At 55.6% G+C, this 12,394-nt stretch overlaps 2 protein-coding genes across 2 annotated transcripts; one reads left to right on the forward strand and one right to left on the reverse strand.

The window, feature by feature from the left end:
- The first annotated feature begins 63 nt into the window (after positions 1-63).
- LOC132333241 (uncharacterized protein C15orf39 homolog) lies at positions 64-6,677 on the forward strand. Its single transcript, XM_059858130.1, has 2 exons — positions 64-193; positions 5,080-6,677. Exon 2 carries the CDS (start codon positions 5,127-5,129, stop codon positions 5,634-5,636), a length of 510 nt encoding a protein of 169 aa, XP_059714113.1. The 5' UTR covers positions 64-193; positions 5,080-5,126; the 3' UTR covers positions 5,637-6,677.
- An 872-nt stretch (positions 6,678-7,549) lies between these two features.
- LOC132333240 (mRNA export factor GLE1-like) lies at positions 7,550-10,565 on the reverse strand. Its single transcript, XM_059858129.1, has one exon. The coding sequence runs from the start codon at positions 10,417-10,419 to the stop codon at positions 7,996-7,998; it is 2,424 nt and encodes an 807-aa protein (XP_059714112.1). The 5' UTR covers positions 10,420-10,565; the 3' UTR covers positions 7,550-7,995.
- Positions 10,566-12,394: the final 1,829 nt, after the last annotated feature.

Genomic DNA, 12,394 nt, shown 5'->3' on the forward strand with positions numbered 1-12,394 from the left:
AATACCATCTCACACCCTGTTGCTGGTACTCCTATTCCTCCTCCTTCTCCACCTCTTCCTCCTCCCACTTCCTCCGCACAAGGCGGGCTGCCGGCCGAGGAGGGGCAGCGGTTCCCCCGTCCCCCCGTCCGCGCCGAGCCCCCAGCCGAGCCCGTAGCGATGCGCCGGGGGAGGCACCGCGCCGCAGCCGCAGGTGAGTGCGGGCCCGGAGGGATGCGCGTCCCGCGGGAGCCGCGGGGCAGCAGCAGGGATGCGGGGGCAGCGCGGCGCGGGGACCCCCAGCCAGCGCCGCGCCCGCCTTGGGCTCCCCCGGCGGCTGAAAGCCTCGAGCAGGGGGGAGCCCTGCACGCCTTCCTGGGGATCGTCTGCTTCTCCTCGGGCCGTGCGAGGAAAAACGGGTGGCGGGCTCCGGATCCCGGCATTTTACCCATGTATGGACACTTTGGATCGTGCGGCCGAGCGGCAGCGGCAGTGCGCTCAAGCTCCTGACGGAGGTTTCTCTGGGGCTCGCCGCAGTGTTGCCCACCCTGATGCGGTGGCCGTGGCTGTGCGGAGGGCACAGAAGGACGGCCACGGCCACCCAGCCCTGCCACATGCAGAGCTCGTGTCCTGGCAAGGGCCCGCGAGCACCGAGGGGGTCCCAGCCGTGCCCGTGGCCAGCCTTGGATGTGAGTGACATCGATGGGCTGGGATGGGATCGGTGCCTTTTGGAGGGGTTTTAATTCCCCAAGCAGGAGGAGACGCGGTCACTGAGCCCTTCTGGTGACTGCTCATTGCTCCGTGAAGTTTTGGGGGTTTTTAAATAAAAGTGAGTATTCCCTGGGGAAAAGGAGTGGTTTCAACTTGAATCTCAGACCAGCCGTGGCTTGGTGCATGCATTCCAGAGGGATACTGCCTTCAAAAGCAGCGGGCTTGGGCCACGGGAAGAATCCGGCTGGGCTTGTGCCCGCCTGGGAGAAGCTGGGGAGCTGCAAACTTTGTGGGAAAGGGACAAGGAGTGGAATGAGGGAGCCGGGACCGCTGAGGCCGCTTGTTTGTTCCCCCAAATGCCCGAAGTCTGGGGGAGCGATGCCGGTGAGCTCATCCGAGCCCGCCGGCCATGGGAATGGTGACCTCCTGGGCAGGGTCCCAGAGTGCCCGAGGCTGTGGAACCGGGATTGCAGCCGGCCGGGGGAATCCGCCTCCTTCCCGCCGAGGTCCGGGGAGAGCCCGGGAACCCGCCCGTGCCGCAGCACCTCGGGGGCGCTGGGCTTGCTGGGTGCCAGCGTGTCCAGGAGCTTTTCTTGCTCGGTTCCTGCGGGCTGGCCGGGAGCTGGCGGCTGGGTTTGGCATCACGTGGCGATGGAGGAGGCGGGAGAGTGCGGGGAGAGGCTCCCGCTGCGGGCATCGCATCCCGGGGAGGAAATGCCGGGAGCCTGCGTGCCCCGCTGAGAACAGCCACGGGCGCATTGTTGGCGGCTGCCGGGGCCAAAAGAGATGTCCGAGGTGTTCCCCAGGGCCTCGGCAGGCCGGGGAGGAGCGGGAGCCCTCCCGTGTCCTTTGGGCACCCAAAAGGCGGCAGATAAGGCTCCCGCGGGAGCTTCTCAGGGAGGTTTCGCTGCTGCTGGCACGTGTTCCCTCGGCGCTTGCTTTGACTTTTACTCCCTCCCGGCCAAACGGCCCCGTGTGGGAAAAAGCCCCGAGAAGAGGGAAGGGGTGGGAAAAAAGGAAAGGAACATGAAAGAAGAGGAGTAAGGGGTTGTGTTTATTCCACCCGCTTCTTTTCCCAGCTGTAGGTTTGGGAATTACAGGCTGCATGTGCTGGGCTTCTTGCAAGCATCGCCCCCAGCGCTGATTCCCACGTGTCCCTGTCCTCCCCCGCTGGCTGGGACAGTCCCAGAGGGAAAAGGCTGATGGTGGCAGCCAAAGCAGAGCAGTTTTGCTGGCCTGGCGCAGGTGTGGGGATGGCAGTGGCTGGGCAGAGTCCCTGTGGATTTCATGGAGAGAGGGAGCCCCTCTCCCGAATTTGGTTGACGAGCTCAGCCCTCTCAGACAATCCCTGTGCCCGGCTCCGGCCCTGCCCTGGGATCACTCGTCCTGCTGTGCAGCCCCGCAGGCAGAATGAACTCGGAGCTGGGTGAAACAGGGCGACTGCACCGTGCCCGGTGGCGTCACCCGATGCCGTGGTGACAGCGGGGCCGGTGTCACAATATCCCCGCGGTGGGGAGTTGCAGATGCCCGGGGCTTTGGGGAAGGGAAGCAGCAGTGGGGAGACGTCGGGACTCACAAGATCCTGGGTTTCTGTCCCAGCTTGTCCTCCCCTAACACTGTCCCAGCTGGGAAGGGATCCCATGCCTGCACGGCCCTCCCACGAAGCATCGCCCAGGGAGATGGATTTAAGCACCACCCTCCCAAGAGATCCCTTTTGGAAGGAAAATAATCCAGCCTGGGTTTTCTTCAAGCTTGCTTCCATTCGAAGGGAGCTCTTTTTCCTGGATCTAAGGGCTGGAATTGGAATTGGCACTGCACATGCTGGGAATGACCCCAGGGATTTATCCTGAGGCTAAAACTGTGGGAAATGATGTGGGGGAGCTGCTTCCAAGGGTGCAAGCAGGGAGGGAAGCACCGCGGCTCCCCTGAGGGCTTCCAGAGGATTGCAGGGAAGCAGTGTCCTTCCTGGGAAGAGATCAGGAGCTTGCATGAGAATCCCCCCAGGAGGGCTCAGTGAGGGCTGCAGCCTCAGCTGTGCTGTTCTGGGCGAGCTGGGGAGCTCTGGTCCCCTCCTGGCAAAGCTGCAGCAGCACCCGTGGCTCTCTGCCTTGTCTCCCCCACAAGTCTCCCTCCATATCTGCTCTGTTTCCCCTGCTGTTGATGTGGCTTTTATCTTATCTCCTTGTGCTCTTCCTCCATTTCCTCCTTGGCTTCTCTGCTAACGCTGCCACAAAAGGGAAAAAACCACCCAAAAATGGAGGAGATCCTGCAGGGAGTCCATTCCCGGGCTTGGGGTTGCTGGGCCGTGCTGGGTGACAGGGGGTGACATTTGGCCATGCTGGGAGAGTGCTGAGTGATGCTCAGGTTTGTCCTGGGGCTGCTTGGGTGATGTGCAGGATGCTGGCTGATGGTCCAGGGGTGCTCTTGGGGCTCAGCTGATGGGCAGGTGTCTCAGTGGGATGCTCAGGAGACTCTGGGTGCTGCCAGCTGATGCTCAGAGAACACTTGGGGTTTTTGGGATGCAGGGCTGTGCTGGGACAGGCTGCCAGCTCCACCTGCTGGCACCCACCTCCTGTCACTGCGGGCCAGCCCCACCCCACAGCAGCCCCAAATCCCCTGAGGGAGAGGCTGAGCTGCTGCCTGCGGGTAAAACCCTCACATTACTTTACAGGGTGATGCCGGGAATGGGAATTTTGGGCACTCTGGGTCTGTGTCTGCTGGCTCCTCACCCGAGCTGACCCAGCTTCGCTCCCTGCTGCCTGCAACAGATGCTCTGTGAGCTGTGGAACCAACTCAGCCAGAGCTTTCCAGGGCTTTTCCAAGGAGATGGATGGAGAAATGCCCCAGCAGGCTGCCAGGACTCCTCCCAGGGGCAGGGAGGGTCGGATCCTGTGGAGAGGGGAGATCCCTGCCCAATTAAATCCCTCAGAACTGGCCACGCTGTAGAATTGTACAGCAGACTGTGCATCTCCAATTAGTGCTGCACACGCAGGGATTGGACCTGCAGTGACATTCCTCTGTGGAATGCACTCAGATGTGCAGAGATTCCCCGTCTTGATCTGAGGCCTTCCTGATGCACAGAAAGTTTGTGCTGGGATTATCAGAGATTAATATATTTATAGTTGTTTTATTTGTGTTTTCATCAAAAGTAACTCATTTGGATACCAAATATCAGTCAAACAACGTTATACATTGTTAGTTTCATTTTTAGTAAATTTATTTACTCTTTTTAATTTAAACAAATGAAGTGGGGAAAAGCTTTTTTTATTACAGAAGTATAATTTTGTCCCAGCCAAACTTGGCCTCAGAGCTAGTGCAAGGATTTACATATATTTGGAACAAAAAAGTTATGTTCTAACCATCCATGTTCTGCCTCAGAAGGCTTGGAATTTATGATGCTGAGGCTACATTTGTCAGAGATATTAGCAGGAGAACTGGGCAATCTGGAGAAAGGACAGAAGAAAATGTCCCATCACCTCCTGAGCCATTCTATTGCAAACCACCAGGGTGGGAGATCTGAAGTGAGCAGCAGCAGCAGAGACCTGAAGGAATGTTTGAGTCGGGGGTGGTGTGTGAGGCTGGGATGTTCATGGTTAATGCCCCAAACAATGGAGCATTTGCAGGAACTGCCCAAGGGCAGAGGGGCACAGCCCCAGCCCAGGCTGCAGTTCCCTGCTGGACAAGATAAGGGAAGAGGCTGATAAGAGACAAATGCTGCCAAGTGCCATGGTCAGCCTGCAGTTAGCCTGCAGATGTTCATCCTCTCTGATGGGCCATAATTGCCCTCTCAACTGCCCCTACAAGCAGTTGTGTCACAAGTAAACAAATACACTCAGGTGTCCTGTGACCCCTGATCCATAATCTGCAGAGTTACATCATCCAGAGTAAAAGTCCCTGCCCCAGGGGAGGTACCTGGCTGGTCCCACCAAGCCTGAACATTTTATTAACCCTGGAACTTTGTGCTTCCTGCGCTTCCCTCACCCCAGGTCAATCATCACCGTGGAATTGCAACCTCCCAGTCTTGTTGGAAGATCCATGGGTGCTGGGATCTTTCTCCTCTTACCCTTTCCTACCCTTTCTTTTCCTTAGGCATTCTTGAAGTATTATTTTTGTGCTTCTGTATTGCTGTGTTACAGTAGATAATAACCAAAACAGCGCCACTGCAACCAAATTGTTCTAAAATAAACCCTGTATTTATATATATATATATATATATATTAATAGACACTGTTTATTCACTCTACTCACCCCCCAGAGGTCCCTTAACAACAACCTGGGTTATGCTCACCTTGTGGGAAATGGCTGGTAACCCTCTGTCACCCTGTGCCATCAGAGGCTGCTGGCTGTGGGGACTTGCTTTGCTCATGGCTCGTTCTCTCTCTTTTCCAGGAAGGCCAGCTCACCTCTCCCGTGGGGACAGCGGCACCAACGTATAAATGGCCTCCAAACGGTACTCGCAGTCTGCAGGCCCTGTGATTTTCAAGAAGCTGCCTCGTCTGGCGCCCGCCCCCAGCTTCCTGCCCAGCAAAATCCCAGGCACATCCAGCCCCGTGCCCCAGCCTGGCTCTGAAAACCATTTCAGCTACAAGGGCTCCTACTTTGCCTGCCCGCTGCAGAGCCCCGAGGGCCCCAAGCAGCCCCCGGCTGGCTGGAGCCCCACGCCCGCCTACCTGCACTACGGCCCCGGTGCCCTGAGCCAGCCTGTGCCGGCCGAGGGGCCACTGCTGGGCTTCCTGCTGTACGCACCAGACAGCCTGGGCTCCAGGCTGCAGCCCCCGGACACCCAGAAGAGCAAGGACAGCCTGATAAGGATGGGCCATCCCCCAGCAGCCCGTTCCTGGAAGCAAGTTGTCCCTCTGCCCAGAGCCAGAAGAATGTGCCAGAGGTGCCCAGCCTCAGCCTGGAGCCCTGGCCCAAGCTGCAGCCACCTGACAGCAGCCCAGTGATCCAGGAGAGGTCAGCAATGTGCTACCCACCTCCCCCCTACCCGCTGTCACCCCACAGATCTGGCCCCCTCTACCACCCCCCAGCTCCCACTGAGGGAGAGCCCAGTGCCCTGCCCAGCTTTGGCTACGTGGGAAGCAGGGAGCCCTTGGCCAGCACCTACCTCAAGGCCCAGGAGCCCAGGAGTTACTTTCCCAGCCCCTTGGAGCCCTACGTGCCCGGGACAATGGGCAATGCTAGGAGTGCCTTCATGATCCAGAGGGATTGGCTGAGCTCCCTGTGATAGCTCTAGGTGGTCTGTAGCTGCACAGGGAATTTGGCATAACAGACACCAGCTCACCCAGCCTAGCTCGTTAGGCAGTAGCAGTAACCAAGTCCCCAGGTCTGGGACTGATAGGCTGGGCTCAAGCTCACACAAGGGGAGCCCAGGCAGTCCCTTTGAACCGTGACTGCACCCAAATCACTGCCAGTGAGCTGGGCAGAGTTATGACCTTTATCCACTCATGTCCATAAGAGCAGGACGTTCAAAGCCCCTCTGGAAGGGGGTGCACTTCAATAGGAGTTGGCTGCTGCTGCATGAACCTCGCTGTGTGTGTCACATTCCTGTCTCTACCATCAGCCACAGTCCGCTGTTTGAACTTAATCCAACCTATCACAGGGGACTTGTTTCCCTCTATCTTTTAACGAGCTCGGCTGGCTGAGTTGGTGTCTGTTAGGCCAAATGATCTGTGCAGCTCTAGGCCAGCTGTAGCTGTCCCAGCTGCCCCTTTCTGTTCTAAAACACGCAAGGTGCTCTCTGTCATCCCTCTGCAAGGGCCCTTTGCAAACAGGATGGCAGGACAGCATGGTGATACAGATGATTCTGCTCACCTCAACAAGGCCAGCATCTCTCAGCCAGTGATGTGTCTCTCATACCATTGGAGTTGTAGCATTCATCCCCAGGAGCTGTCAGGAGGGATCACCAACAATGCAAGCTTTGAACCTGGCGTGCCACCGGCACAACACTTGGAGGTTATAGACTTAGAACTTAATGCTATGAACTGGAAACATTTTAACCTTAGAACCCAGAGAAGGTAACATGGAAAACAACTTGTCGAGTTCAGGTTTTGATTCATACTCTTCAATAGATAAAATACTCAAGACCTCATGTTATAAAATCTTTGTGTCCTTTATTCGGTAACATCCTTAAACAAACTGTCACTTCAAAAGGCCCCAAATCTCCATGTGAGAGGTGCAGGAGTTGTTAAAATCACTGGCCCACGATATCTGCTGAGGGACCAGCAGGAGGGTGCTGTCTCCGGTCCCCAGCAGGAGGTAGGGCAGGGCAGACACAGCTGGCTGGTGTCCATCCTGTTCTGGTGTCTGTGGAAACGCACCCACAGCCCTGGAATGAGGCCCCACGGACCTTCCCACCTCTTTGTGATCATGTCTTTACCATTGCTTTAGGTGACTGGGCATCACCTGATGTCTGTAGTGATAGGAAATGGTTTAAGATAAGTGGGTTTTGGGATTGCTTGGGTCCTGTTAAGTGATTCAGTGTGTAAACAGCTTTTGCTACTCTGCTCGGTGGGCATTTTCACTTCCATGAGACAAACTGCACAATGGAACTTGCATTGTGCTGTGCAGCTTTTCAGCCCAAGAGTCCTTAATCTCTGGAGCCATCAGGACAATGGATTTAAAGCATCTCCTACATGATTAAATGTTGTGGCAGGCAGAGGTGGTAGAGTGCTGTGACCTTTCCAGAGAAGCATCTTTAAAAAGATGTCCTGGGTGCACAGGCAGGTCTCGCTCTCGCCCTGTGATTTCAGCTCTCGGGTGATTTCAGCCACGAGCAGCACAGAAGGAAAGGAGGGAGTCTTTGAATGAGGTTCCACAGAGGGTTTTTATTGAGCTCTTACCTCAAAGGGGTCCAGGGATGAAGAACTCTCCCAGGCAGAGAGAGCAGGGGTTTATAAAGGGATAGTGAGGGGCAGGGCAGAACTTCAGAACAAATGAGATGAGGGCACAGGGGTGGAACAAAGAGGAAGGGCCAAAGGGATCCATAGAACCAACATACAGCAACAGTGCTTGCTGGGGGAAGCTTTTTTCCTTGTCTTGGTTAGGGAGGTTGTTGCTTAAGGGTTGTCACTCCAGGGGAGTGTGGTAAGCTTCTCCTCAGTCAGTTTAGCAGCCTCCACAATTAAACCTGTGAAGGAAAAGTCTTGAAGTTTCAGTAATTTACTATAGACAAAACTATACAAAATAACTATACAAAATAACTGTGCAAAAACTTATAAAGATCTAATGCAAAGATGAGCTTCTAAGTGTAACAAATGAATCTTCTTAAATTAAACATTTAGGGGAAAAGACATACAGACTGATTTATGTTCTCCAAAAGGAAGGCGTCAGAATGCCCTTTGGTAATGGCATTTCCTCTGCCTGCAGACATTTCTGCACAAAAGTCTTCAAACGTGACAAACAGCCCATCTGGCCAGAGCTGGTCACAGCCTCAATTCTTGGGATGTAGGATTTCTGGATAAAGAGCATTGCTTTCCAGAACTGAATCCCATACTGCCTCATCAGAGCATTGCCACACACTTCCAGGAAATCCAGCAGCAGCGCAGCTGTCACATCTGCCCGAGGCTCCAGGTTCAACATCTGCGCCAGCCAGCGCCATCCATAGCCCAGCCCGTGAGGATGAGCCCCTCGTCTGTTCCCATGAGGCCAGCGGAGCTGGATGATGGCAGCATAGAGACGAATCATTCCTGACATCCTCTTAAGAAAATGATCTGGTTCTTCCACTTTGGAATCATGAACTTCATAGCCCAGCATCCTCTGATACTCTTCCACAGAAGTCCCTTCTTTCCGAGCAGGGTAAAATGGCACAGAGTATGGGCACTTCTTGTGCAGATGAGCTAGAAAGATGTCTCCAACTCGAGGGTGCAATTCCCAGATTCCTGAGAGCACCACAGCAATTGGGAAGGCTGAATCGTGGTGGAAAGACACTTCTCCTTCCCCATGTCTCACAAACTTCTCTGCAAGTTTGTAAGAAACAAACTCCAGCCCCTGCGGATGCTGAGTCACCAACACCGTTTGGCCTTCAGTCTGAACAGGCTTCCCAGACAGCAGGTTATTGATCTTCTCAAAGACCTCTCTCAGCTTCGAGCCTGATAGGCTACAGATCTGGCTCACAGGGATTGTAGCTGCTTTCTGCAAGTTGGTTTTTATCTTCTTCACCTCAGGGTTGCCTTTGCAGTTTCCAAGTTCACTGAAAGCAGCAACACATTGCTCAGCAGCATCCTGAAGCTGCCGGTACCACTGCATGATACTTTCTTCTGTTTCCACTTGAAGTCCTTCCTTCTGCTGCTTTCCCCACCACTGCTGGGCAGGGGCAGAAGTCTGACACATCATCTGCTCTTCTTCCTCTAAGTCTTTCTGCTTTTGTTCCTTTTCTTCTTCATCTCTCCTCTTTTTTTCCTCTAGAGCTGCAGAGACTTCCTGCTGCAGGCTGGATATCAACCCCCGCATCTCCTGCAGGGCTTGTTCAGAGCTGGCCACGTCTGCTTGAGCCGGGAGCCCTCTCTCGCTCGCGCTGCGGATCAGCCCTGACACCAGTCCACAGATCTGGTTGCCACGACTGCTGTACGCAGCCAGGTCGATTCTGGGCAAGTCTTTGTGCCTGGAGCTGGCATCAATCTGCTGGTTCAGCTGCAGCAGCTCCTCCTGGATGGAATAAAGGCGACGCAGCCTCTCCTGGCCCTCTTTCTTGTGCAAAAGTTCCAGCTCCTCCTGGCGCAGCCTCTGCTGCTCTGCCTCACGCAATTTGAGGTTCAATATCTTTGCTCTGCGTCGGTGTTCTTCCTTCAGCTTCTCTTGCTGCCTCTGAGCCTCCTTGGAGCTCTGCTCCATTACTTCTTGCAACTCTTGGAACTCCTGATGCCGCTTTAGCTCCCTCAGTTCAGCAAAGCGCTTCAGCTGCTCAGTGGCCTGGGCATAGGCTGCCCTCACCATCTGCTCCAGCTCCTCCTGCCGCTGGCTCAGCCTCTCCCTTGCTCTCAGCCTGTGCATCTCTTCACACATCCGAATGCAGCCTTCAAAGTTTGCTACTTTAGATGTCAAGACAGCTGGAGTAACTTCTTGATTTATTTCCAGCAGACTAAGATGATCGTTTTCCTTTTCCCCAGCAGTCACAGGATTGGGCAACGCTGTCGGCACTGCGGCGAGGGTGACAGTATTTTGTGGCTCTGCTGAGGGGTGATGGCTCTGGGTCTCTCTTGTCTGCTTTGCTGGCATACAACCCAAAGCAAGCTTCCGCTCCGACGGTGGCCGTGCAGTCCCGGTGGCGACTGCTGAGGGATTCCCCGATCTGCTGTTCCTTACAGGAATTTCTGGGGATGTATTTCCCAGGCCCTCCCCTGAGCTGCAGCAACAGCCCTGCAGAGGCCAGGCAGAAGGCATGGTCTCAGAGCCGGACCAAGAGGCTCTGGGAGGAGGCAGTGCTGGCGTGTGTGCTGCAGCAGGGCATGTGGGTGTCCCTGGCACATGCTGTTGGAACGGCTGCACGGGCATACCTGGAACAGCTGTGAGGTGTTTTGTCTCTGCGAGAGCCGGGCGCCCCTGCAGCACAGCGGCAGAGCCAGCACAGCTAGGCTTGGTCACAGAGTGCTCGCTGGCCATTGTGGCACAGCCAGGCTCGGTGGCAGACAGCCCTCTGCAGCAGCCCTGTGCTCCACAGCAGCCAGGTATCCTGCAGTGCCCGAGGGCTGCCTGGCAGCAGGCAGAGGTGGCTCCACGGCAGCTTGCCATTTCACAGCGGGCAGTTGCGGTCTCGGTGGTCTTGGCTGAAGCAGCAGGACACAGAGGGAAGGCAGGGCAGCCTGTCACAGCCCCAAGGGCTGGCGCAGCAGGGCACAGAGACGAGGCAGGACCCAGGGTGGCTGCAGGAGGGCTGTTTAACTCAGCTCCGGAGCGCAGGGTGTCTCTGTCGCTTTGTTCAGTGACGGTGCCCTCTACCAGCATCTCGTCCCTGTGCGGGCTGGCTCCACGTCTGTGTGCCGTGGTGGGGTGATTGGCTGGCATATGGTCCCTGCTCTGGGCAATGTCCCGGTCCCAGGCAGCTGCAGGGCACTCTGCAGACAGGTCATCCCCTCCCGGGGAGGCTCCGCGGCCCCACGCGGGGGATGCTCTGCCTGTTCTCCTCCCCGGCTCGCCCCGTGCCGTCCCCTGCACCGGCCTCGTGTCTCGCTCGCTCTCCAACTGTTTGATCAGGGCCAGGATGAGCCTCCAGGGTCTGACGACATTGATGGCAGCTTCATCGGCTGCGGCAGCTGCTGCCAGTATAGACCTACCAGCCCAATCCCATGTGTTTAAATCCAAGGCTGCCTCTTCGGACACGTCCAGTCCGTGGCTCCCACACCACCTTATTAAGGCTAGTAAAGCCTGTTTATCATGGCTAATCCCTCTGCTTGTTAAAAGAAGAGTCCATACCTGGAGTGTAGGGTCTTCTGGCACTGATGCCCACGCTCCCATTTTGCCCAGAGGTGTCTGTAAATCACAAAGGTGTTCGGATCCACGTGGTTTCCCTGCCCTTCCTTGCCGCACTCTCCACTTCAGGCAGAGCACTCTGCTGCCCGCAGGGTTCTCTGCCCGCCCGCAGCTTCCTCTGCTGCCCGCCGCTCTCTCTTGGCTTGAAAGGCTGGTGTCTGCTTCCAGAAGGCAGGATCCTGCAGAAGAGGGGAGTTTTCCTCTGAAGTCGACTGGTGAAGTCAAAGGGTCTGATCTTCCTCTGGCAATCCAGTGGGAGAAGACTGCCTGTGGTGTTTGAAGTGTCCGCTTATATCCAGGCAGGAACGCTTGGCTCCTCCCCCTGGGCGGAGCATCTCACAATGGCAGGATGGAATTTTATCAGTCAGGCAGTGACACTCAATGGCCCATTAACAGAAGATATCTCCCTGGAGGGAGGATTAGTTGTGGAAGAGATAAAGAAAACTGCCCCACCTGCTTTTAACAGCTGGCCCATTACAAAAGATATTCCCCCTCAGAGATATGAGGGATGGGTCATGGAAGAGATAAAGAGCACTGCTCCACCTGGTTTTAACAGATGGGAATAGAATCCATGCATCTGGTTACATCTTGCATTGCAATCTAAGACAAGGTCCCTGCTGCCCACAGCTTTCTCTACTGGCCCCAGCTCTCTCTCTGCTGCCTGCAGTCCTTCTGCTGCCAGCAGCTCTTTTCACTGCCTGCAGCTTCTCACAGCCCACCCAGGTGCCTGGTAGCAATCTCTGCTGCCCTGTATCTCCACAACACTGCAGCAGCTTGCTGTCCTCACAGAGGGCACCAAATGTTGCTTGGGTGTTGGAGGCAGGAATGTGACAATCACACAGCGTGCTCATGCAGCAACAGCCAAAGTTTATTGACTGACAGGTCTTTTTGTAGGGGTTTCAAAGCCCCGTTCATATAAACATGATTGGCTAAAGATCTTAACTGCACCCAGCTCACTGGCAAGGATAGGAGTGCATCCATGATCCCAAGGGATTGGCTGAGGTCCCCTGTTTGAACTTAAGTCCAGCCTATCATTAGTACACTTGGGGTTCTTTATGCATATCTCCTAATGAGCCAGGCTAGTTGAGTTGGTGTCTGTCAGGCCAAATTCTCTGTGCAGCTTTAGAGCAGCTATAGCAGTCACACCCCTGTACCCAGGGAGGAGGAAGAGCAGCGCAGCCCCTCAGGACACCCCCCGTGGGGGACCAGGGGAAGAAAATGCCTGCAAGGTCATGGA

The sequence above is a fragment of the Haemorhous mexicanus genome, chromosome 13, assembly GCF_027477595.1.
Source record: "Haemorhous mexicanus isolate bHaeMex1 chromosome 13, bHaeMex1.pri, whole genome shotgun sequence".
Taxonomy (NCBI): domain Eukaryota; kingdom Metazoa; phylum Chordata; class Aves; order Passeriformes; family Fringillidae; genus Haemorhous; species Haemorhous mexicanus.